This window comes from Scylla paramamosain, chromosome 11, assembly GCF_035594125.1.
Source record: "Scylla paramamosain isolate STU-SP2022 chromosome 11, ASM3559412v1, whole genome shotgun sequence".
Taxonomy (NCBI): domain Eukaryota; kingdom Metazoa; phylum Arthropoda; class Malacostraca; order Decapoda; family Portunidae; genus Scylla; species Scylla paramamosain.
In genome coordinates, this window is record NC_087161.1 from 21,635,836 (window position 1) to 21,663,522 (window position 27,687).

The following is a 27,687-nucleotide window of genomic DNA, read 5'->3' on the forward strand; positions in this document are numbered from 1 at the left end:
TATATATATATATATATATATATATATATATATATATATATATATATATATAAAACTTAAAACTTAATAGATACAGATATATAAAACAAAAAAATCGTTCATAATTTAAGTTCCAGGTACAGAACTCTCTTAAATATCTAGAGAAATTTCCTTACCTGCAATAATGCGTGAGCTGTCATGGATGGCTACATAAATTTAACAAGCGTCCCTTCCTCCTCCCTTCCTCACATTTATAGCACAGCAAATCGCCACAACATCATAATATCCAGGTCATTACACTCAGATGTACCTCCGACCGCCGACTGGGAAGCAATGAATAAAGCTTGGGAGACTTGGTGTGTATATATATAGATATTTTATTAGTGTATTTATATCGTACATAATCTAGGGAGGCCACAGAGTGCAAAGGGTTATGGTGCGTGAGGACATGGCTTACAGAACTGCATCTTAACAGTATACGTGTGGCAGAAAACGGGACACACAACACACTCACTCACTAGTCAGCTGATCAGACGTGAGTTTGTAAAAAAAAAAAAAAAAAGCAACACACTCAGAAGGGGGAAGAGAAATTAACCAACCCCACAACACAAGGATTATTAACCCGGCGATACACCACACTCAGGTTTTTTTTTTTTATATATATATGTATGTGTTATGTCTTTAGTCTGTAACGGGAGGTGTATATAGGGACACACGTACACTGCCTACACATTAAGGTTGTTGAGTGGTGGTGGTTGTTGAGGGGAAGATGTCAATAAGTAATCAAGGCGATGGGACAGTGAACAGTTATGATGATAATGATGAAAATGATAATGAAACTAATAATAATGATAATAATAATAATAATAATAATAATAATAATAATAATAATAATAATAATAATAATAATAATAATAATAATAGCAGCAACATTAACAGGTGTGTCAGTCACGCGGGTGTCGATGTCTGTCGGTAATTAATTAAAAGATAGAGAGTCAATGTTACCTTTTGCCTTTTGCACAATGAGCGAATCACAAATGCAGGATAGAATAGAAAAAAAAAGATAAGTACAGAAAAAAAAAAAGCGAGTAACGTATGTACATCACAATTAATTACACATGCACACTAATTTTTAAACAGTTCACATTGCACCTAAAAAAAAATCATCAAAAAATCAATAAAAAAATAAATAAATAAATAAGTAAATAAAAAAATAAATAAATAAAATAATCACAAAAGCTCCATGGTTCGTTGAGTCACACAAATATACCTCAACACACTATAGTTTTCAGTCCTTTCCTGTATTTTCCTCCATAACCACGTCACAGTCTCTCAGTAGAGTGCACTAGGGAAGTGACGGAAACGCGGCATCATTGTTTTGCTGAGCTGACGTGGTCCTGTTAGAGCAGCGTTGAGTGACTGACGGAGGGTGGTGTGTGCGAAACTGCCTGTTTGTCATGGTAGTAGCGGCTTAGTGGCTTGGCTTAGTTATACCTTAGCCTCAGTCTGCGTGGGCGTCTCGAGTTCCAGGGACTGACTATGGTGTGCATCAGCAAGCTTCATTTTGGGGGATGGTTCTCTTTGACCATCTGACAACACACCTCCTTGCATGAGTCAACAAGGGTGTGAGAGGCTGCCGAGATGAGGGAGTCCAAAGCCCGCCGCATAGAGAGAGAGAGAGAGAGAGAGAGAGAGAGAGAGAGAGAGAGAGAGAGAGAGAGAGAGAGAGAGAGAGAGAGAGAGAGAAAGGGCTTTTCTTCTTGGATATTGCTTACACACACACACACACACACACACACACACACACACACACACACACACACACACACACACACACACACACACACAAACAAACACACAAACACACACAAAGTTACACTGATTTTAAAATTGTTTTTAGAGAGACGAAAACTTAAAGAATTCCTGTGTAATTTCTGCATTCATCTCCATTTTTCTCTTTTTTTTTTTCGAGTGTGTATAAAATTTCAACATCCTCTCGGAACTCTATATGTATTTTAATAATTCACGCGTTGTCCTGTGTTTCTACGTTTTATTTTACCTTTCTTTTCATCAGCTATACCATGGATATTTTATTTTTCAGTCGGTTACTGTTTCACTGAAACATTCACTATCTCGAGGGATGAGGCGAACTGTCTCGTAATGTTTTGTTACACACTGTCAGTAGTAACTAAAGCAGCGCATCTGTGACTGAACACATAATCTACTTAAAGTAATAAAGGGAAAAGACGAGAAAGTCAATACAAATAACCACATTGCGTTACTTTTTACCAGTAAGCATTAAACAAGCTGTGAAAGTCTCTCTCTCTCTCTCTCTCTCTCTCTCTCTCTCTCTCTCTCTCTCTCTCTCTCTCTCTCTCTCTCTCTCTCTCTCTCTCTCTCTCTCTCTCATCTAGTCCATCCCGCAAGACAGTAAATGATCGATAAAAAAATTAACACTTGTTACTCAGTCCCGCCGCGGCCGGGCATCCCCTGCTGCGCTACGCTGGCCACGTGCTAGAGGACGCGGCGGTTCAGTAGCAGCGACGCCAAGCCGAGCAGCGTCCAGGCGGCGGACAACTTGCAGCCTGAGGGATGAAGGAGAGAAGCGGTGAGTGCTGTGTATATAAGGGAATGTAGCAATGTATCTCCTGACAGAGTGAATGTTTATGGATTACGAAAAAAAAAAAAAAAAAGTGAAGCAGATAAGGCAGCGATGATACAATTGCCAGGTGAATGAAGAAAGAAAATCCCATTGAATTATTCTAAAAAGATTTGTGATCTTGTTATATCATATTGCCCTGAGTGAATAGCGACTCCACAGCCTCGACAGGCACTACATACGAGCTATTCTGGCGTGAAAGCTTATTAACTGTCCTAACCAATTTTTTTCAGGCAAATTTTCAAGTGGTGGCGGAGGGGAAGGGTGGGGAGGGCCAATTACGGCGCGAAATCATCCGGAAAATGATGTTGGAACGAGGAAACCGAACTCCGGTCCGCTCACCGGGGAAGAAGTGCCGGCCTGCCTGGGCTGGGGCTGAGGTGAAGAATCGATTACAGACCTTGGCGTGGGGGAAGAATAAATAGAAACGATAGCAATGAGGGAGAAAGGTGGAGACTGTGGGATGTGCCCCGCTAACCATTCTGATCACTTGACAAGCCTCAGCATCGCGATCACTAACCAGCTCCGTAACTCACCTGCAGAAGCGTACAGGTGGTTGAGGGCGGCGCTGGAGGCCGGGTCAAGGTAGATGTCCTTGGTGACGGTGGTTCGGTGCTCACCAACCACCGCGTGGCACGCCACCCTTGCCACGCTGTCCTTGAAGTAGGCTGGCGGGTCCCACGATAGGCTGAGAGTGGAGGTGACGCGGCCCCGGTGGTCCTCGTAACCCGCGCGGGGCTGCACGTCTCGCTCATTCACCTGAGGAAACGCGGCGGATGTTCTAATTAGTCACCTTGTGTTGCGATCGAAACTCGTGTCTTTTCTGTACTAACAAACCTCGATACAATATTATAATCCACTTAAAAAAAAAATTTTCTCTGCCAGTGACGGAGTTTAATAGAAAGGCGAGTTATTATATAGCGCTGCGCTGCCCAGTGATATTAGCAGCAACTGTGGTCTGTTTTCGTGTCTCACCGGCGAGTTGTTGATCTCCCAGTAGAGGTCAGCTCGAGGCTTGGCATTTCTCGCCGTGCAGTTCATGTGTATCCTCTCCCCGATGTGGTAGACGGGCGGGTTGGAGGACGGCCGCGTGAAGATCTGCACTTGAGACGGTGGGACTGTGGTGAGGGATAAAATATTCCAGTATTAGTTTGATAAACCGATACTGGATGAAATGTGTACTGTGTGCAGAAAGTTATCAAAACCATAGTAGATTATTTTGTCAAGTTAAACAGGGCGGTCATATGGTCATATTGAGCTACATGGTGGTGGTGAACGTGGTGAACAAGAACGAGAGAAAATAGTTCGATGGATACACACTGCCTCTATTTCTCTTCTGTCTCCGCGTAATGTCATGAACGACTTGCTGGTTTGTATTCTCGTACGTCCTCACACTATTGGCTGTTCATAGAACATACCGCTCAACGTGACATACCCTTCAGCAGGCACACATCTAACGTTCCTTCCTCATCCGTCCCGCAGACAAGCTTACTTTGCTTTCTTCACATTTCATCAGTAACTCTCTTTCTCCAAGTATCAGCACTCTCTCCGTTTTCTTTCTTTCTCATGGCTGAAGTGTGTCATCTCGTGAACGAAACATGGTTTGATAGTCGGTATGACAGTCCACCTCGTCTCTTTCCTCTACATAGATCCCTTAGTACGCCTTCGTAAGATGAAAAGAGGCAGGAAGTAGATCAGCGGTTTGTTAAAGTGCGAGTCAGTTAGTTATTCATTAAGATTAGACTGTATGGCAAATCTTACGTTTTAGTATGATGTCCAATCGTAATGAAGTGTTCAGTACTTGCTCGAAGCGTGATTCGAATTAGTTATTTACACTTAACAGTGGTGACACCGGATGAAGAGGTGTTAGATGCTGGATGCCATCATGCAGTGTCAGTAAGCTTGTATTATATTTAGTATTCATTTACCAGTCGTTCTTACAACTGAGTGTGCGTGGCGTGGTATCGGTAACACGTGGAAAGTTGTGAAGAAGTATGGCAGTATTAGAAACGTGAAAGAAATAACGTGTGAGTAAAAGAACTGTAAAATGTGTTGATGGAAAATACAGGTAAGGAAAGCAGTGACCGGCGCCGCACAACTCACAGTGATATAATGTGTTGGAAACTGGAGCAGGAAAACACGTTGGGAGACGAGATTGAATGTAAACCTCCACCGCACACACACACACACACACACACACACACACACACACTGCAGTATTCAAGCACCGCCTACTCATGAGTGATAAAACAACTACATGGAGAGGAAGTGAGGTGTAATGAGTGAGTGAGGGGAGGAGTGAATGAGAGGTGTGGTGGTGGAGCATGATAAGCATGTGCGGTGATGGCGTCTGGCTGTGGTGGCGGAGTGGCGGCGGTTGTGACGTCGATGGTGGTGATTTCAGTAGCAATGATGGTGGTGGTGCTCTGGGAGCCTGACTGCTGCGGGAAATGTAGTCACTCCCTCGTCTCATTTTCCCCAACGAAACTTTTTGAATAGAATAAGTAAAATCATATACTTTATTAGTAAATCCGTCATTACGATCGGTATTGTTGTTTTACTTCATCCAACTTAATCATATTGCTACATACGACCTATGAAGTCAGGCTTCCCCCCAAAAAAAAATGATAGCAATGGTAACGATAAGAGAGCCAGTGACAGAGGACCGTTTTATGCCTCACAGTAAAGAAAGAACAAGTGCGGTGGCTGGTGCCGGAGCAGTTCAAGTTTGAGTGTTCATTGGAAATGACAGATGGACAGACGGACAGATGGACGGGAAACACAGAACGAGTAGAGCAGGAGGCGTTATTTATCATCAGTAATGTTCGGCGCAGTGTTTGTGAATGGCTGATGAAAGTGATTTTGCATATCAGAAAGAAAAATGTATTCAAACCTGCACACACAACAAAAAGAAGCGGCACTGCAGCAACACACACAGCACACAGCAGCACTACCACACCACAGCACCCCAACACAGCAGCATTGGTAAGTGTGAGAGCTTCCTGTTCCCAGTAGTTTTACATATTGTTTTTTTAATACCCTTTGCCACCAAGGTATGCATTCGGGTTCGGCTCAGCTCTTGCCTTCACCTTTTACTTATATATATATTTTTTTTATTCTGGGTTGGTAAAGTCCGAGTATTTTTTTTCATCACGAGCATTTTTGTATTTCATTTCTTCTCCGCGTTGTGTGCAGTCAGGTGGAGAGACGATGGTATACATTTAGTGGCTGCTTTACTTTACGTGCCGTTTGATGCTTTGTATTTTGTTTCGCTGCCTTCAGCAGGCCTGACTAAGGATATTAATGTATTCTTTTCATTATATATCACTAGTGCTTCGTTTTATCGGAATGATTTTTGGAACGAAGCAACAGTTGTACAGCGAGTGTCGTAGTAATGTATTCTTTTAATTTCACGTTATTTCAATGATTTTTTTTTAAGAAACTTTAGGTGAACAGTAAAGGATCTCAACCCTTTCCCTGCTGGATAAGTTTTCTCATGATCACCTACAAATTTTTAGACACATCTTTGTACTAATTTCTTTAATAAAATAGCTCTGTTGCTTAGAAATACAAAAATCAACGTCTTGTTTATTTTCCGAGCGTTGATGCAAACATTTCTTACACAGTGTTCTGAATGGTAACAAAGGACCGTATTCTTAAACACTTTGGTGCCTTATCTTCATTACTTTCAACAAGTTCTTAAAAAAAAAAAGAGTGGAGTTTAATAGTGATTTAGGTGATAAATTGCGAAGGATTCTACATCTTCGATTGGAAAACTGCCCATGAAAACATTGTAATCATCTCTGTAGTCTTTGAAAACAATCGTGATGAGAAAATAAAGGGTTTGAGAAAACGGGCCAAAGAACTGCCATAGTGTTAATGGGTTGAAATGCCTCAATTTACATAGAAACTTGTCCCTATGATTCTAGTAATGCATAAAAAGTCAAGGCGGGCAATGTGTAATGACTAGTATCATATTTCCTCCCCACATTATCATGATGACAGCAGCAATGCACTTTTATTTCGAAATATGTACGAATGAAGTCATCCGAAACCACACTAAATAATTTTCTAGCTTTTCACTAAACAGTAAACTGAAAATTGCAAGTCATTAAATACAGAAACACAGCGTGAGACAGAGAGAGAAATGAAAAGGTAACAGATGACTGCAAAAAATATGTCGATAAACTTAATTAACCTGCATATTTTTTTTAGTGTGTGTGTGTGTGTGTGTGTGTGTGTGTGTGTGTGTGTGTGAATGTATGTATGTATGTATGTATGTATGTATGTATGTATGAATGTATGTATGTATGTTTGTATGTATGTGTGAGTGTGTGCGCTCACGTGCCCGAGTGTGTTTTCGATCCAGGTTTCCTCGGTTTTACTTTGGCTGTTTGCGTTTGTATATGTCATTCTCTTAGGTAATTTCCATTTATTTTTCGTAATTGTTGTATTGTCCTGTAATTCGGTTTTAGGTGACTTTTGTCTTTACGATCCTACGCGTTACACTTTAGATTCGATAGTGTATTGTATCATAAACAACTTCGTGAAGGTTAAATCTCGTATTTATGGTGCTGTTTGTTTTTCTTTTGAAGTTATTTTTTTTCTTTTCGAGATCCCGATGCTCATTCTCAGACAGCTTACTTTGTTCAAATTTCATGTACTACAGTCTCAAGACGATATGAAGAATTCAAATATTTAATGGATCACGTATTTTTGAACGAGGGAAGTTCCGAAATTGTCGATATAATTTGCCTTCTTCGTTATTCTTTTAATATGAAGACCTCAAATTCTACATGTGATTCCATATTTTGAAATAAATGAGGTTGCCATCATCATCATTATCTCTTAGAATTGCACTGGTCTAAGATACATTTTAATACTGAAGGTATGGGATCTCTACTTACTCACGACGGTCATAGTCTTGTTGGCGACGGCGGTGCGGAAGGAAGGACCTTCGCCCATCACCTCACACTTGAACAGCCCCGAAGTCTCCTCCGAAACGTCCTGCAGCACCACAGACTCCTCCGTCGACGCCTCCTCCTGTGGTGGCGGTGATAGCAAGTACTAAGCAGGAGGGAAGGAAACGGGCAAAAGAAAGGGAGGCAAGAAAAAACAAGAAAGCCATGGTCAAGTTCGCTCGAGGATGAAAACGTGAAATAAATCGCGACACAATAACAAGTGAAACAGCAACAGCAAGAGATTAAAAAAAAAAATAAAAAAAACAACAACTCTCAAATAGCTGAATACAACCTCTATTTCAGTTTATTTATATTCTCTTGGAATTAGTATGTTTGGACACTTATTCTTAGAGTCCCTGGAGTCTGCGATGCTGTGTGTTTCTGGTGGAAATGCGCTTAAGTGCAGCCCGCTTTGACTTGAACCTGTAATGGACTTAAACGAGCCGTGTTGTATGCCTGTCTGACTTGACCTGACCTCCCTCTTGTTAGTGCAACAAATGAACTTTCACCTAATAAATTAAAATGAAATTCAAATATTGATAAAGAAGAAAGAAAAGAAAACCCCTCACGCATATTTTTGAGATTTGTAGAAGCCTCTTATCTCAATGATAATAATCTTGATAAGATTGATGATAACATTAGCAGCAGCAGTAGTAATTGTAATTCGTTTTGCATTGGTGTGCATTTAGTAAGTACAGCGTTGAGCGCTAAGAGGCCACGCCCAAGCCGCGCTGCCGCTGATGGTGCATTACTCCGCCTCCCTCAAGGGGCATTAGGAGCCGCGAGCGCGAACTAACACCTTGGCATCAGGTCCTCGCCTCTACACGTGTGTCCTGAATTGTAGACAGCATGGAATAACAACACACAGGTTATACTTTCCACATCGTGATTGTGTGAGCGCGAGTAGGTATTTCCCGTGCACGGCGCGGTAGTCTGAAGTCCCTGAGGGATTTTGTCGTGATGAAGATTAAATGGAGTTGAATATATTCGGTGGAAATTACTACGATAAATAAGCGTTTAATTCTTCATGGCGGCTCCAGCGCTGGATGAAAGAAAAATAAAATATATATATAGTAAATAAAAATAACGTTTGTTTAAATTAACCCCGCATTATATTTTAATTAGAAAATAAAGAATGAATTAAATTATTAATGATGAAATGCATGAAAACATTTTAATCTGGCATCATTAAAGCTGACACCGTTTTGTGTTTATTTTCCAAACGACCCGAGCTCACCTTGACGTTGATGCCGCGGAAGGTGTAGGCGTGCTTAGGGTTGTTGTTGGCTGCGCCCTTGTAGGTGTAGAACTGGTCCTTGCCGCGCCACCAGTTGACGGTGTAGAGGCGGTGGTTGTTGCCCACCAGGTTGAAGCGGCAGGTCAGCGTCACGTCGTCGCCCACCTTAGGGGACTCCGGCACCACCAGCTCCACGATCTCCACCGTCTTGTCGCTGTACGGCCGCACCCCTGTGGGCCACGCACGCCACACTCCTATATAGCTGTAACTCGACTTTGTATGTCTGCACTACGCTCTCACATACATTTGTGGTCAGAAGTTGACTAACCTGCCACATTTGCTTCCAGTGTGCTTAGCGTTTTCTTTTGATTCTAAGTCCTATGACTTCATCAGCATCTATCTAGTTTTCTCGGGAGACTGCCAGCACGTAAGAGAACTAAAGATTGAAAGAAATAGCTGAACACCGTGGGAGGAATACTGTTGTTAGTTTCACCACACATCCTTTTACCTGTAACTCTACCTTGTATACCTTTACTGCATTCCTCCAAGTCGGGTCTGTACCACACACCTGTGTACCTATTCCGCACGCCTGTATTTTCCAAGTTATTCTTATCGGCGTTTCACCCTTCTTTGAATACCAATACCACACTCATGCCAGCAAAACCACACCTGTATGCCATCCACACAATCTCCGTCCACCATACCTACAAATTTCGATTACACCCGTATATCAGTCTCTCCACATCTTAGCCGCACTTCAAGCATACCTCACACAAGGGCCTAAACATCAATCCGCACCTTCACTTCTTTAATGTTATCCATACCTGTATAAGACCTACCAGTAGTTGTTATATATATATCTGAAGATCACTGCTGTCACGTGTCCTATATACACCTGTTCGTACACATCTGCGTTTTCAGTGACGGACATACTGACATATCTTTATGAAGCTATAGAGAAAACTAATAAAGCTATTGTAGTGATAGAGCATTCAGTTTTTATTACACACTGCCACTCCAAGAGAAGATTTCAGACTTCAGATTCCACGGTGTCAGAAATAAATAAAAAGTGAAATAAGTTAATATATACACAAAGGAAGGTATTTTTTATTTCATCTTTTTTTTTTTTTCCTCGCTTGAAGAGGAGATATTACGTTTCACTGCACTGGAAATAGACCGAGAAGTGAAATGGTGGACAGGCAGACAGACCGACACGTGTGTAATGAAAACAACCCAACACACACACACAAACACGCACACACACACACACACACACACACACACACGGTAAGCAGTCAGGCACCCACCTCGGCCCAGAATCAGCAGAGCAGCCACTCGAAGCAGCAGCAGGCGGTCCATCCTCTCTACCCGCGCACACCTGAAAAGACACGGCCAGTTAATACTTTTTCAGTTTTAGACCATTTTTCCCTTACATCTTTGTAGATATCATTATACGGTAGTCTTTTCATTACTTTTGTAAGTTAGAAAAGAGAAGTTTACTCCTCTTTTCTTTCTTTTTTTTTAATACAAATGGAGTTTTTTTTTTTCTAGTATTAGTAAATAAAGACATCAGTGTTTGGCGTCAGTGTGTGTTAGTGATTGTTATTGTTTCTTTTTTATTTGATTATTATTGTTGTTGTGGTTGTTTTATTGTTGTTGTTGTTGTTGTTGTTGTTTTTGTTGTCATTGTTGTTATTGATGTTGATAATGTTCTTAATGTTGTTATTTTGGTGGTGGTGGTGATGGTATTGGTCTATGTGTAGTTGTAATAACAAAAAAAAAAAAAAATGATCTCCTAATTACACATAGAGGAGTTGTCATGGGAATACCTACTGTTGTAATAAAAAATAAAAAAAATCCATTAATTGTACGCACACCGGTATTACTTCCTGGAATGGCTGCAGTGTGGATATAATAATTTTATGCAAATTGTTTCATGGGAATTAGGTGAGCCATGAAGCCGCCGGTGATTAACACAAGAGGGGCTGCTTTTGTCGATGTATAATCCAGACATTAATAAATCAGCCAGAAAACGTAAACAAATTGTCATCACTAATATCACTGCCCACCGCGGACCACTGCCGGTTGAGTGAAGGTTCAGTGCGCTAATGTGAAAGCAAATGAAACGCAATAACCCATACACAGTCTTGCATACTCTTGTTAATGCCATGGTGAAGGCTTGGTGGGAAAAAAATATATATATCATTATGCATATTTCATTCCTTTTTTTCATTTTTTTTTCTGGTTCTCTGCTAAGCCTCTGGAAAACATTAGCACATTCATATATTTCTTTCTTTCTTGAGAATTAGAAGTGGAAATATTTCTTGGTCGCACTTGTGTTGACGAGGAGAGTGCCGGGATCTGTGTGAGTGCCATTTATTTTTCTAATATATACTAACTTAATAATGTCTGATGATCTTGATAAACCATTTCAGTAAACAGTTTTAAAACTCTCTCTCTCTCTCTCTCTCTCTCTCTCTCTCTCTCTCTCTCTCTCTCTCTCTCTCTCTCTCTCTCTCTCTCTCTCTCTCTCTCTCTCTCTCTCTCTCTCTCTCTCTCTCTCTCTCTCTCTCTCTCTCTCTCCACACAAAACTAAATATAAATTCTCAACCGTACTCGTCTCTCCCTTCTCAACTCCATCACGCCTGCCCTGTCCTCACTCCCCTCCCTGTCCCATCCCTCTCTTTCCCTCCCCTCTGGCGTGTTGCCCTGTAGGGGAGTCAAAGAGGAGGGGATGCTGAGACCTCCTCAATATTCATGAGTCTCAGCATTGCGTCTCAGCATCTCCATCATCATCTCATCCCAGGACGAGAGGGAAGAGGAAGGATCGGCCTCGGGGTGTCTCATATTTCTTGGTTATGTTTCCTCGCCTCCTGTTCACGCTGACGCCGAGGAAACGAGCGATGCGTTGACGAATGTGGCGGTGATGGCGTGTGGTTTGTGTGTCTATATGGACGAGGTGGTGGTGTGTAGGTAGGTGTCCGGTTAGTTCTCTTCCTTGTATCCGTTTTCTCTTTCCGTGTCAATTTTGGCCTCATTTCACTTCAGACTGGTCCTGATGAAGTGATTGTTAGTGCGTTATTTTCGTTGTCACATTGCGGTGGTGGTGGTCGTTGTGGTGGTGGTGGTGGTGGTTTGTTTGTAGATCTGGGTTTTGTAGCGTAATTGTTAGAATTGTTTGTTAGGGATTGCTGTTGTTGTTGTTTTCTTGTAGTAATAGTAGTGGTAGTGATGGTAGTGATGGTTGTAGTAGTAGTAGTAGTAGTAGTAGTAGTAGTAGTAGTAGTAGTAGTAGTAGTAGCAGTAGTAGTAGTATCACTATGCTTTTGTTACCTTCGTTTTTTTCCCCTTTTTTTTTTTTTTTCGTAACCCCGTGAATGAATCCGCATTAGCACGGGCCGGAACACAAGGCGGGGCAAGCCAAGGCTAGGCCGGGGATCGTCAGTCCAGGGACCCAGGAAGCCTTTACAGATACACTTACAACTTAATTACAATATTATTCCAGTTACATTGCCTCTCTTCTCTTCCCTTCCCTTCCCTTCCCTTCCCTTCCTTTCCTTTCCTCCTTCCTACTTTACGCTTCCGTTCCTCCCTTTCCGGTCTTTTTTTTTTTTTTAATTCTTCTATTACTGCATATCCTCTCCCTCCACTCTTCCTTTACATTCCTCGTATCCTTCCTTCCCCTGCGCATTACACCCTTTCTTTTGTAGCTTTTTTCCTTCTTTCCTTTGCACCTCACATCCCACCATATCCTTCCACTTGGCACCCTGGTCTTGCATTCTTTCCTCGTATCTTTCCCCCTCAACCTTTCCCTCTCTCCCTCGCTCCCTCTCTCTCTCTCTCGTAGCCTTTCACACTTGAGGTTCTGTGTTTGTCCAACTTATGTGTTCTATTTTGTCTTACACGGCAGCATTAGCGTGGTGACTATGATTGGGAGGGAGTTTAAGGTGTGAGACAATTTAGTTAAGATTTATCAAGTATGACATTTTCCTTTTGAGGATAAATAGCCATTTTATTAATCAATGAGTCAGCTATTCACTCAATCACGTTGCTTATCTTTATGTGTATTGACCATATTATGAAACACTTCTGCGTGCACCCCGATTACTTTCACAATACTCTAGTTGAAGATGCATGGGATTTTAAGGTGTAGTGACAGATTTACAGGATTTCCACATTATCAGCAAGAAAACTCTCTTGAAAATCTGGCTAGTTATCCCTATGGGGTCTGAAAACACATGATAAGAGAGATTTACGTTTCAGAATACGGGCCTATATCTCAACAAGGAATCCATGCATGTATTTTCCATATTGATGATAAATTTGTCACGCACATTTCGAGTAGAGATGAAATTAATGAAATATTTAATATGTATAGCAAATCATTGCAGCAGAAGAGAAATATACAATTCATAACTACGAGTGTGGGCATGTGTTCTTACCAAAAGCTGTTGAGGAGAATGTCTTCATTAACTTAGCTTCGGTGCGTGTGGTAAATAGAAATAGGTGAGGTTTATCGCATCATGGGACTTACATGTTATTAAAGAGCACATTGCTTGAGAAACTCTTTCAAGTAGAAAACCGCAATATTTATTTAGAACCTCATATGGCTGATGCTTCCATGTATTAGAGTGTGAGTCATGTGGAAAAGGTTAATTTGATCAACTTACACTTGTGCAGCTGTGAGAAAAAAGAAAATAATAATAATAACGTCAGCATAAAACACGAATAACAAGCAACTCCTCTACCAGTCAGTCTTGGGAGCGGGGGACAAACGTTGATTTGAACCTCTTCGCTCATTTTCAACAACATGCAACGGAATGACGGGAGAGCGCGGGGTGGCATGTTTGATTCCAATGCCGAGAAAAAAACTACCGTCCTGCCACAGCTGCGCCCCTGTGTTGATGGCTGGCGCAAGGATGATGTGAGGGAAAACAGGTCTGCTGATGTTTGTTCCTTCTCTGTGTGTGTGTGTGAGAGAGAGAGAGAGAGAGAGAGAGGAGAGGAGAGAGAGAGAGAGAGAGAGAGAGAGAGAGAGAGGAGAGAGAGAGAGAGAGAGAGAGCTGATGACGCGAGTTGTGTTAATCTTAAAGTATTAAGTCAATGGTGAAGTCTGGGAGAGAAAGTTGCTGAGTTGTGAGTTTCTCTCTCTCTCTCTCTCTCTCTCTCTCTCTCTCTCTCTCTCTCTCTCTCTCTCTCTCTCTCTCTCTCTCTCTCTCGTATCAAGCTGTTTTGGAACGTAACATGCGTGCGGCATATCTTACCATTTAATTGTCTTGCCTACTTGTTTTGTTTGTCGATTACTTACAAAAATACCTCTGATTTTTTACGTTCCAGTGATAATTTATCGGAAAATACCAAAATCTAAAGCAGTAAATGTCATCTATAGAATGCTTTCACGTTTTTGTCTTGTCTTTAATTCGATCGGCACCAAAACCACAGTAGGTGGAAATATAACTTCAGTCTCGTTTGTTATCATGATGCTGGCGGAGGCGTGGTGCAAAAGAAGAGAAAAAAAAAGATATGCTCATCCTTTTTTAACTTTTCACCTTCCATTTTTTCGTTTCTAACTAAGCCTCGAGAACACACATTTTATAGCGCAGCCGGATAAGCGCCGTGAGAGGTTAACACGTTCCTCCCGTCGTGTAAATTAAAGCATAACGTGTGTAGCGTATAAATGATGTATGTCCACTGTAGTATGAACTAATACGTATCCTTTTACATTTTTCCTATTATACATATCCTTTAATTTCGCCGTGGTTGCCAATACCCAGTGACATATTATAGATCATAATGATTTATGCTTCGAGTGGCCTGTTCATATGTATTGACACCTCGATTATATTTCATCTTTGCATTACTGAATTGTCTAGTTATAGTACATTAATCTTTATAGATACGAAGCGTACTTTTACCAGTTTAATTTTGCAACTATTTTATCTTTTTGTATTTTTACATTTTGCAGATATGAATAGTTTCCCTTTTTTGTACGGTAATTATTATTGACAGAATAATGAAACTTTTGGACGTGTTTTTATTCACATTCCATTTCTGAACATTCTAAAATTTCAGAGGAAAATTTTTATTATTATGTGTTTCGTCTTTATAAGCTTTATATTTTACAATGGTCAATTGTTACTGTATTTTAGAACGTTAATTACTGTAGATTCGGTCGTGCAACTTTTTGGTAACTGGTTAGTCTTGTTCGACTTTTCATGTAATTATTTCATATTATTCATTGATGAGTTACGTATTTTATTTCATCACTCATTATACACAATCAAATGAAACTTAAGACACATCGGAGTATTCCTGTTTCATTTCACAACGCCTGGAAATATCAAATGAAAGTTGGATAGGTTAAAAATTTGCTTGAATTTGGCCAACCTAAATGCATGCAATAAGGGATGGAAAAAAAAGTGGAGGTAATCAGCTGCCGTCCTTCGGAAATGAGTGTGTGTGTGTGTGTGTGTGTGGTGTGTGTGTGTGTGTGTGTGTGTGTGTGTGTAGGGGCGCGGCATGACTCAGGCGAGGAGCTTGCGGGCAAAAAGCAGTGTTGTGTGCCTTTTGTTTGCGTCAGTTAGCGAGCGCGGCAGGAATAGTTGTGTAACTCATTGAGGTTATCAGTCTTTTTACTACGCTTATGTAAAAACGAAAAAAAAAAAAAGAAAAATTAGAAAACCGTAATGAAAAATACACATGGATTTATCAATAGCATAAAATGATAAATGTATCGATATTAGTCGGTACATGAAATAGAATATATATAAATAGAAAGTAACCAGATACACTTGTGAGGACGATGAATATAATTTTCTTTTCCCACAAACAATGTTATGTCGTCGTTAAAACATAGCATGGAATTTATTTAGCAGGAAGAGGGACTAATTCTCTTTTCATTTATTTTTATCTACGTCCCGAGCACAGCCTTGTCCTCGCCCACAAAAAAGGATCACTGCGCAAATCTCTCTCCCTGAAGCACAAAAAACAATATTATATTGTATGCGGAGAAGAAAAATTAATTCTTGGCGTTACTGAAGTACACGAAGAATGGTGAATACTAAGGCAAGAGGAAGCAGCAGCGGACGTATTGGCCGTTACGAGATCATTTGTTATAAGATTCGGTGTAAAATTGAAGATACATGACAGTAAAGACGAAGGATCCTCTATCAGGTAACTCAGATTTATGACAGAAATAATATAACATAGCATTAATAGTTTGCCTTACTCTCTGTTGCCCTATATCTTTGTTTTAAAACAATTATTTCACCTTGTAAGGAAACGAGATTGTATTGCTTCCTGGACACGCGTCAGTAACGTGAATTTATACCAGATTAAAGCTATTGATAAGATAGCAATGATTTTGATTGCAGCTTCGCCACTACCTACTACAGATATTAGAGCAAATACAAATCATTAAATATCTAGTGTTTTATAATTAAGTCTGAAACTATCTCATGAAGTACACAGAAAAACATTTATTGATCTTGACTGTACAAGTAAAAAACATATTAATTTCCTTCTTTTCGTTCTACACTGTGCTAATAGAAGCAGTGAATAATTCGAAATCGTAATCACAGGCACAGAAAAATCTTGTGTATTTATCTCGCCTGTATAAGAATCGCATCGCTTTTAATATTGGTTATTTTTGTGCTGTTAACCAGGCAGACCATCTCGTATTTGCATCACAGTTCCATTTTAACTTGTTACGCACATTAATGCATCGCGGCTCACGGTTTTCTTTCGCCATTATTCTATTAAAAATCTACGGGATGCAAATGCTATCACGTTTATCTCACTTTTTTCCCGATTAAAACTTGGAAGACCTACATCACCGGCTGACGCGCCAGTGCCTGCCTGCGCTGCCCCGTCCTGCGCTGCCCAGTACTCGCTGAAAGAAGTTGCATGTTTTTATTAACACTGAAGCAGCTAATTAATTAAGGCAGATTTGTGTCGCGAACCATGTGTTTATTTAATCAGAATGCCTTTAATTATACTTTTTCCTATCCAATCAGTCACCTCCAATTGGCAAAATGCATCCAATTTATTAGTTCACCCTGAGAGAGAGAGAGAGAGAGAGAGAGAGAGAGAGAGAGAGAGAGAGAGAGAGAGAGAGAGAGAGAGAGAGAGAGAGAGAGAGAGAGAGAGAGAGAGAGAGAGAGAGAGAGAGAGAGAGAGAGAGAGAGAGAGAGAGAGAGAGAGAGAGAGAGAGAGAGAGAGAGAGAGAGAGAGAGAGAGAGAGAGAGAGAGAGAGTGAGTTTGTGTGTGTGCGTGTGTCGTGATACGTAAACATCAACAAGGTATTATCAGATGGAGTTTTACAGCAGGCGGTAGTGACCTAGTGATGGAGACTGAAGGATTAATTAAATTCTTTATTTCTCCCTCCGGATAATGTCAGCGAGTTGGTAAACATCTTCTGCGAGTGAAGAATTTATGTACTGCAGAAAGAAAAACCCTGGATGTATAATAGTAATAAAAAAAAATAGTCGGGCGTAAAGTAGAGAGATTAGAGTGCAGTGTAGGGTGAAGAAAAATGCATTTTGTCTCTGAGTCATTAATAAATAAGTATTAATAATATATGAAAGAAAAAATAATATTCAAGTAGTTTAGTGATATCGAAAAGCAGGCTAAAAGTGTTAGTCAGAGATAACAAAAATAAAAAAAGTAATAAAACAGATGGAAAATTAAAGAGATGGTAAAGATTAATGTTGGGTCGTAACACAGCGCCAGCCACGGTTAATTATTCCATGGCGGAGGCGGCGAAGGCCACACTTATTTTTCTGCACCAGATTCTTAAGAGAAAAGGAATTAATACATTGATGCAAAGTAGAAGAAAAGTCTTAAATCTTACAAGCGGTAAATATGCACCTAGAGAAAGAGCAAATCCTTAATATATAAATGATTTGCGTTTAAATTTTTCATGATAGGCGATTTCATATATATTGTATTTGTTAGATAAAGGGTGTCACATTCCCTGTTTTATTATGAATATATAGGAAAGAGAAAACCACAGTGAAACACTTCGTGCAATTTAGTTGGCTTGATAAAAACGAAATACTACTCTGTTTCTTTTTATTATATGCGTAGTTTTAAATTTAATTCCCTCGCTGGATGTAAGAGTCTCATTACAAATAGTCTCTCTCTCTCTCTCTCTCTCTCTCTCTCTCTCTCTCTCTCTCTCTCTCTCTCTCTCTCTCTCTCTCTCTCTCTCAGTGCCACACGAGGCCGCGCACAAAGGCGGACACATTGTAAGGCCTCGTTCCACCTTCAATTCCTCATCCATTAGGCGCCGCGGGGCAGGTAAAGGCTTCTGCTCACACTTGGCCCGTGTCGTCGAGAATAAAATTTGGGCGTAAAGAGGCTGTGGGCGTGGTGGGTGGAAGCGTGTGTGGGCGTGGCGAGATATTGTGGTGGTGGGCCAAGCTCCGCCCCTTCAAACCGGCCAATGAGAGGGAAGGGTTTTGTTGAGGGGGTTTGGTGGACGAGGAAGAGGAAAGAAGAGAGGGAGAGAGTGAGAGGAAGGGGGAGTGGTCCTGGTCTGCCCTGTCGCGTCCCCCAAACACTTGCATGCACCTTATTCTTACCCACGTTATCATTCGCCAGCATGCGTGTGTCCATGAAAGCTTTAAGTGCTCCTCCTCCTCCTCCTCCTCCTCCTCCTCCTCCTCCTCCTCCTCTTCCTCAGTGCACTTCTACTCCCCCTCCTCCTTCTCTTATTCCTCCGTGCACTTCCTCTTTTTCCTCCGCCTGAATTCCTTTTTCCTGTTCTTGTAGTCTTTCTACTTCCCCTTTCTTCTACTTGGGCGCCTCCTCTTTCTAATATTCATAATTCTTTTTTCTTTCATATTCTGAAGGGCTAATTTTTATCAACTGTAATGTTTCTCTCTCTCTCTCTCTCTCTCTCTCTCTCTCTCTCTCTCTCTCTCTCTCTCTCTCTCTCTCTCTCTCTCTCTGTCATATTTATAATACTTTGTGACAGTCTTCTTACCAAAAAATAAATAAATAAATGAATAAATAAATCATACTGACCCGCAGCCTGCCTTCAGTTACAAAATTCATGTACTAAACATTTCAAAATACACAATCAAGACGCTCATAAAACCACACCAGGATGACATGCATTATAGGCCCTTCACAGTTCCAGATATAACTGTTTGCTACCTGTGTCTATACGTAATATTAACAAATTTACCTTCTCTTTTAGTTGATAATTTAGCATCGTGACGGAGATTTAGTTTTTAGCTGGGGGTTGAGGTTGAATCCCACTTCAGTTATATTTCGATATTAGAATTATTATTTTCTTTAGAGTTAATTGCCCTTAAGAGAAGGCGAAGGAGGAGTAAGACGGGGTAAATAAGAGGAAAAATTTTTAAGAAATTTATAATGCAGCTTGCAGATAGTCATTTCCCTATCAGTATAGCATAAAAATACTATCTATTCATATTTCCGTCAATCTTTGCGTTCAACTTTTATTTCCTGTTCCCCAGCAAGGCAGAGACAGCAGTGGTTCACTATTACCGATCAGCAATACACGTTACCACACCACCATTACAATAATCATGTTTTGTGATTGTAAAAACTGGTGGAATATTTAATTACATCCATTCGGTGCAGGGATGGACATGTGTGTGTGTGTGTGTGTGTGTGTGTGTGTGTGTGTGTGTGTGTGTGTGTGTGTGTGTGTGTGTGTGTGTGTGTGTGTGTGTGTGTGTGTGTGTGTGTGTGTGTGTGTGTGTGTGTGTGTGTGTGTGTGTGCGCAAGCGCGCGTGTGTGCGTGAGTGCAGGACGCGGGGCAGGCCAGCAGTGACCTGCATTGTGTTCGATTAATTACTTTTTTTTTCACTGTGGCATGAAATGGAGTTTGTTTAGTCAATATGGAGTGAGGCGATGTATTTATTGGTATTATTATTGATATTTATTGTTGTTGTTGATGTTGTTTTTATCTATTATTATTATTATTATTATTATTATTATTATTATTATTATTATTATTATTATTATTATTATTATCATTATTATTACTATTATTATTATCATTGTTATTATTATTATTATCATTATTATTATTATTATTGGTGTTACTGACTATGTTGTTGATAATATGAGCACCTTTACTACTGCTACTACTACTACTACTACTACTACTACTACTACTACTACTACTACTACTACTACTACCACCACCACCACCACCACCATTACCACTACCATTACTACAGCTACTACAGGAGACTCGATAAAGGAATTTGTAGTTGTATCTGAAAGCTCTGAAGGGCGACAAAACGATATGAGAAAGATATTTTGACGGAGTGGACATCCGCGGGCTGGTGCAGGGAGCTGCGTGTGTCGACGGGACCAGCGCGCCTTACCACAGGAGCAGCGAGATCCACGAAGCAAGTTTGACAAGAAGAGGGAAAGTTTATCCTTGTGGGCGAAGTTTTTTGAAAGATGGCGTAGCTTATGAAGTGTGGAAGGGGAGACGGAGGAGGAGGAGGAAGAGAAGGTGGAACAGTGAAAGCGTTAGGTACGTGATTGTGTCTGAGAGAGAGAGAGAGAGAGAGAGAGAGAGAGAGAGAGAGAGAGAGAGAGAGAGAGAGAGAGAGAGAGAGAGAGAGAGAGAGAGATATTCCAGTTTATTTTTTCCATTTTAGTTTGATGTTCGTGGGTATAAAAAAAATAAAAAGAAGAAAAAAAGTAGAAGGAGGAAAATAGCGCTGCCAAATTGTAAAATGCATAATGATTGGCATAGATCAGTGACGTGCAGCCGAGAGTTCATGCAAATAGTCAATGTTTGTATTAAATATTTATTCATGAGATTCACCGTCAAACAAGAGAGAGAGAGAGAGAGAGAGAGAAAGAAAAAAACGAAAATAGCAAAAATCGGAAAAAAATACTGAAATTACAGTAGCACATTATGTAATAGTAAACTACGAAACTAGTATGAATTTTTAACCTGTTTTCTAATGCAAACCACTGTTACGAATCATCCGGGTGACTTATCAAATGCGTGAATTTATCAAAAAGAAGACGAACAATAACAACAATAAAGGACGTTCAAGACACACTGTGACCTTGTAAGTAAGACAAAATAGAAAACAAACAATAACGTGAAAATAACAGAAATTACGTTCAAGACATAATGCGTGAGAAACAAATTGCGTGAGTGGATGAAGTTGCGAAGTATTCATGACGTGCGTGCGTGAGTACGTTGAGCTCCACGACGTGTGCGTGTGGGGACCATGAAGGCAAACACGATGAAGTACAAAATAATACTACTTGATCCGAGCGACACGCAAACACATGGAGGACTCCATTCCCCTTAGCAGTACTGGATATTCCCTTTAGCCGAGGCATACTTCTTGTGTACATACAAAGAAAACCATAAGCGTGCATGGATGTGTGACTTGAAAAAAGAAAAACGGGATTGGTAATATTTGGTTTCGTAGGGGCAGAGCAAAGTCACTACGTTTTCTTTCCTCTTATTGACAAAGAGAAAAAGGGGAAAGGAAGCATACGGTGTGTAATGTATTGTGTATACTGACACCTGGTTATTCATTGTATCTCTAGCTAAAACTGCTTTGAAGTTAGGCGCTCTGAGTTGTCTCCGCCAGTTTTTCTCCCCTCCTTCCCAACTGCTAACTCTGTACAGGGGTTTTATCCGCCCATGTATGGAATATGTTTCACATGTATTTTTTTGGGGGGAGTTCCATTCATACTACTATTTTAGACAAGGTGAAATCAAAAGCTTTTCATCTTATCAGTTACTTTCCTCTAACTGACTGTCTTCAGCTTCTTTCTCATCGTTGCAGGGTTGCATCTCTTGCTATCTTCTACCGCTATTTTTATGCTAACTGCTTTTTTCTGATCTTGTTAATTGCATGCCTCCCCTTCTCCCGCGGCCTCGCTGCACAAGACTTTCTTCTTTCTCTCACCCCTATTCTGTCCACCTCTCTAATGCAAGAGTTAAACAGTATTCTCAATCATTCATCTCTTTCTCTGGTAAACTATGGAACTCTCTGCCCGCTTCTGTATTTCCATATCCTTCCTATGACTTGAACTCTTTCAAGAGAGAGGTTTCTAGACACTTATCCTTCAATTTCCAATGATTCTCTTGACGTCTCTTTTGGGACTGGCGCCTAAGTGAGATTTTTTTTTCTCCCGTTTTGTTTCCCTTGACCAGTGACCCTCTTACATAAAAAACAAAAATATGTTCTGCAGGTGTTGTACAGTGAGATTTAATGGAGTCTGAATTGTTTCTTGACTGAGTTGAAGGGAATGAGTGATTCTTAGTGCTCTCTCTCTCTCTCTCTCTCTCTCTCTCTCTCTCTCTCTCTCTCTCTCTCTCTCTCTCTCTCTCTCTCTCTCTCTCTCTCTCTCTCTCTCTCTCTCTCTCTCTCTCTCTCTCTCTCTCTCTCTCTCTCTCTCTCTCTCTCTCACACACACACACACACACACACACACACACACACACACACACACACACACACACACACACACACACACACACACACACACACACACACACACACACACACACACACACACACACACACACACACACACACACACACACACACACACACACACACACACACACACACACACACACACACACACACACACACACACACACACACACCGTTCATTTGCGCCTTCCTAACCAGGATTCCAACAAGTCAGCTGAAGGAGAAAGAGAGCAAGAGAGCGAGAGCAAGAGAGCGAGAGAGAGAGAGAGAGAGAGAGAGAGAGAGAGAGAGAGAGAGAGAGAGAGAGAGAGAGAGAGAGAGAGAGAGAGAGAGAGAGAGAGAGAGAGAGAGAGAGAGAATATATTTAATTCACCCTTTTGTTGACTTAATTAGAACGTACATATTAAACGCCCACTTTTCCATCATCTGTGTTTACTCTGTTAAATATAAAGTCACGGGTGATCCGCCAAAGCAAAGACCACCTCGGCTTTATTCCTCGCCTCGCCACGGTGCTGTATAATCGAGGAGAAATCGACCCCACCGCTTTGATATTTCCGGAGTCTGGATCTGTGACCCGAGGTACATCACACATCATTAACTTAACACACCTGTATACAAAATCAACTTGAATTTTTCCTCATTCTCCATGATCACCGCTACGTTCCGACAGCAAACTCTGAACACTGTATTTCGTCTTTTTTTAATGTTTTTTTCTTTTTTCTTTCTTTTTACTTTTTTTTCTTTCTCGCAAGTCTTACATAACGAGAAGTAGTGTTTTTTTCTTTCACGGTTCTTATACAATGTGGAGGTAATCAGATGTCGTGGACTTTATGTAAAATTTAGAGAGAGAGAGAGAGAGAGAGAGAGAGAGAGAGAGAGAGAGAGAGAGAGAGAGAGAGAGAGAGTTGGAGAAAGAATAACCGGAAAGGTCGTCTTATACGTCAGAAAGAAGAAACTTTAAGAAAAACAAGATAAGACTACAGTTTCAATTTTTAAAGCTTTGCCATAAATACAAGCTCACGTAACTAAGTAGAGGCGGCGTGAAATACATATAGAGAACAGGAACACAAGGGGAATCTTATCATAGGAATATTTCAGATAGTAAGATGAGCGTTAAAGAGCATTAAGACAATCAAGATCCGAGTACAATATTAATTTCTGTAGCTTAACCATAAGAAAGAATCAAGTTAGGTTAGGTTAGGTTAAATTAGGTTCATAGTGCTGCAGGGCACCGCGGCTACAGTGCGTCACACTTGCGTGTTGGGCGCCGCTATCACGTGTCCCCAGGGGCGGCGGACAGGCCGGAAAAGGGCCAATTAGTGCATAAATTTGTGTGCGTGAGGCACGGACCCACGTCACCTGTTACTCCCGAAGGTGGATGGACGGCGGGCGTGGCGGTGAGGCAGAGTGGCGGTCGATCTTCTTTTGATATTGTGCGACCCTCGAACAGAGAATCAAGAGAGAGAGAGAGAGAGAGAGAGAGAGAGAGAGAGAGAGAGAGAGAGAGAGAGAGAGAGAGAGAGAGAGAGAGTGTTGGTTTTATATAATTACATTTAAGTTAAAGGTCTGGTTCATTAATACAACAAGATCATTACAGAGTTGTGTGGTTCCCGGCAAGTAAGTCAGTGAGGTCGACACAAGCCAGCAGCAGGCCTGAGTGTCGGGCTGTGTGGTGTACTGACGGCGTGCCCCGCTCAGCTCAAGATAGTGTTAAGTGAGTGGCGCCAGAGGAAAAGTCTGCATTTTGTTTTAAAAATTAACCTGTTTTTTTTTATCGAGAAATTGTTGAGCTTTTCGTTGCTTATTAGGAGACTAATTGTGTCTGACAAGAACAGCCGGAACTTTTGCTAAAAATTGTAAAATGTTAAATGCTCGCTAATTGACTTCGATTTGGAAAGTATTCAAGGACTTTACAGGAGTTATATGATTGTAAGCAAGTTTTTCTTTTATGTCTTTCTTTTCCCTACATGTTTGTAGTTGCATATAAAAATCATGCGGAGGTTTGGACAGTAAATAGACCCTTGTAACTTGGTGACATCCTGATTGTGTTGAGTGATGTCCAGGAACTGGCGGCCTGTCCTGCTTGTCTGTTGCTTTTTACTAGTTTATCATTAAACACTCTTGATCTTTACATACCAAATAATGTGTGTGTGTGTGTGTGTGTGTGTGTGTGTGTGTGTGTGTGTGTACTCGTAAAGCTTTGGCTGGTCGAATACTACTGAAGGTCAAACAAGGGCGAGTATACTGCTGGTTGTTGTTATCTGAACTAGGGCTTTCGTTTAAGTGTGTGTGTGTGTGTGTGTGTGTGTGTGTGTGTGTGTGTGTGTGTGTGTGACATGCTCCACACTCAAGATAGCTTGATAGCAGTAGCTTTCTTCCCTCTCATTTCAGAATATCCTAATTGAGATTCTGACATTAGTATTCTTAAACCGCTTATTCCCCTTCGTCCTTCCCTACCAATTACAATGCAACTATTTCTCCCAATCTTTGCCCCGCCGCAACACTCCCTTCCTCCCGGCCTGCAATTACCCTGGGAAAAGTGACTCCCTCGGGGCTTCCTCCTACATACGATACTGATATTTATTATGTCTGGACTTTAGAATGGACTTTTTACGAGTATAACGTCACCTTTCACATGCCGACGCTCACAGAAACGCGGAGAGAAGGATATGACGTGAAAACTAGCACGGGGTGTAACGTGGCTCAGTGCTATTGTTACATGTGGCTTGGTGTGTGTGTGTGTGTGTGTGTGTGTGTGTGTGTGTGTGTGTGTGTGTGTGTGTGTGATTTGTTTGCCTGTCACTTGAGAGAGAGAGAGAGAGAGAGAGAGAGAGAGAGAGAGAGAGAGAGAGAGAGAGAGAGAGAGAGAGAGAGAGAGAGAGAGAGAGAGAGAGAAATACCAAAGCAAACAAAAATGTAAATAAATGCATGACAATATGATGAAAAAAAGAGGAAACTCAAACTTTTAAGAGAAAAAAAGAAAAAATATTATGTAACAACTCAGACACGTTTTACACACACATACGAGAGAGAGAGAGAGAGAGAGAGAGAGAGAGAGAGAGAGAGAGAGAGAGAGAGAGAGAGAGAGAGAGAGAGAGAGAGAGAGAGAGAGAATTAGATCCTCAGTATTCTTAATTAACAGAATCAATAAAGTTACTTGTGTTTCCAACTTGGTCTCGCGCTGGCTGCTAACATCCCCTTCCTCCTGTATCTTGTAGGGAACGTCATAAGTATTTCACGGCCTGTTAGAGCTAATCCATGTACTGCGGTATCCGAAGGTCATATCCTTACTAGTTCTTTATCAACTTCTTTTCACTTGACAGCGTGGAATTATCCATTTAGAATTCTTAAGTTTGGTAGCTGGTGTTTGTTTGTGTGTGTGTGTGTGTGTGTGTGTGTGTGTGTGTGTGTGTGTGTGTGTGTGTGTAGTTAAGTTTAAAGTTTATCTGTCTGTTTCTCTGTCTCTGTCTGTCTATCTAGTACTGGTCTTTAAGGAGAGAGTAAAATAGCAAAATCGGAAAAATCTATGGGAATAACTTTGCAGGGGAAAACTACCAGGGTTAAAAAAACAATGTACAGTACATAGTGTGTTGTTTTCGTAGTTGTTATTGAAGGTTTTGAAGGGGGAAGAGGAAACAAAAACTGAGAGGGATGGGCAAGAGAAGTTTAGACAAAATTTGAAACTTTAAGAAATAAGGAAAAGAAAGGAAAAGGAGAGGTTTAAATAGTACATATACTGAACTTGTTGTCATGTTTCTGTTGTTGTTGTTGTTAAAGGTGCTGATATAAATAATTACGAATATTTATGTTAGTATCAGTAGGATAAGTTATGTAGTAGTGGTAGTAATAGTTGTTGTTGTTGTTGTTGTTGTTGTTGTTGTTGTAGAAGTATTAGTAGTGGTAGCAGTAGAAATAAAAGTAGATCTGTTAGTAGCTGTAGGAATATATAAAGCAAGAACATGAACAGTAATAGCAATACACCAATAATAACAATAACAACGATTAAAAAAAAAATACTACCAACAATACATATAATCGAACATTGTTCATTATTTTTAGGTACTACCTGTAATTTAATCCAAGGTAATTTAGCTCCAGTTTTCAGAAAGGGAGAAAAAGGAAGAAGAAGAGGAGGAGGAGGAAGAAAAAGAAGAAGAAGAAGAAGACACTGCAACCAGAGACGAAAATTGTCATACTTCAAGAGAAGGAGGAGAAGGAAAGAGTGAGGAAGAGGCAGGACAAAAAAAAAAAAAAAGACACGGGGCCTCAGCGGAGAATTTTTTTCCCTAGCGAGTTGATGGAGTTGAGGAACTCTGCTCAACTCACCCCACATTTCATTACCTCGCTGACAGGTGGAGACAAATGGCCCACCAGCGAGGTTTCTCATTCACGGGGGAGAGCTGGCGGCGGCACGCACCAAGGGGGTATAGTGATACATGCACACTAGGTGGACTGACGCACGGGGGACTGGTGGGTGGCTGGCTGGGGACTGGTAGACTACAGAACCGGTGTGGATTGGTACAGGAGTGATGATGGAGAGGGGTATACTGGAATGGAGAGGGAGGGTGTTGTGGCAGGGATATTGTATTGGTTACACACACTCTCTCTCTCTCTCTCTCTCTCTCTCTCTCTCTCTCTCTCTCTCTCTCTCTCTCTCTCTCTCTCTCTCTCTCTCTCTCTCTCTCTCTCTCTCTCTCTCTCTCTCTCTGTCTCTCTCTCTGTCTCTCTCTCTCTCTGTCTCTCTCTCTCTCTCTCTCTCTCTCTCTCTCTCTCTCTCTCTCTCTCTCTCTCTCTCTCTCTCTCTCTCTCTCTCTCTCTCTCTCTCTCTCTCTCTCTCTCTCCGCACATTTTCACAAGAGAGAGGGGAAGGTATTCATAATTAAGGAAGGGAAATAACTCGCTCATCTTTTCCCTTGACAAACCCACAAAGATGAGATGAACACATTCGTCTTCTCTCCATTCGCTAACTCACTTAAGCTTAATCATCCCCTCTCACAAGATAGTAATGACAGCAATAGTAGTAGTAGGAGAAGTAGTAAGTGGAGGAGGAGGAGGAGGAGGAGGAGGATTCTTCACCTGTTTCTTCTTACTATTATTATTTTAGTAGAAATGATAAGTGGTAATAGTAGTAGCTGTATTAGTAGTAGTAGCTGTGTTGTCGTTTAAGTATGGTTTATCTATTTACAAGTCCAGGAGCCATTTTAGCTACTTAACTTAATATCTTAATCAAATAAACAGTTATTTCTCATAATTTTAACTGTTCAATACAAAATGTCTCCCTTTTTTTTCTATAGGTAATATTCTCGGAGGAAGGAGAGAGAGAGAGAGAGAGAGAGAGAGAGAGAGAGAGAGAGAGAGAGAGAGAGAGAGAGAGAGAGAGAGAGA

At 40.9% G+C, this 27,687-nt stretch overlaps 1 protein-coding gene across 1 annotated transcript in view; it reads right to left on the reverse strand.

Moving 5' to 3' along the window:
* Positions 1 to 332: 332 nt before the first annotated feature.
* The window catches only part of LOC135105078 (uncharacterized), a 52,162-nt gene continuing 24,807 nt past the window's right edge, over positions 333 to 27,687 (reverse strand). Inside the window, exons 2-8 of the mRNA XM_064013024.1 lie at positions 26,644 to 26,849; positions 10,144 to 10,214; positions 8,837 to 9,066; positions 7,546 to 7,681; positions 3,614 to 3,756; positions 3,175 to 3,397; positions 333 to 2,564 (exon numbers count right to left, since the gene is read on the reverse strand). Coding sequence (XP_063869094.1) covers positions 2,494 to 2,564; positions 3,175 to 3,397; positions 3,614 to 3,756; positions 7,546 to 7,681; positions 8,837 to 9,066; positions 10,144 to 10,195 — 855 coding nt within the window. The 5' untranslated portion in view covers positions 10,196 to 10,214; positions 26,644 to 26,849 and the 3' untranslated portion in view covers positions 333 to 2,493. The remainder of the gene's footprint in view (positions 2,565 to 3,174; positions 3,398 to 3,613; positions 3,757 to 7,545; positions 7,682 to 8,836; positions 9,067 to 10,143; positions 10,215 to 26,643; positions 26,850 to 27,687) is intronic.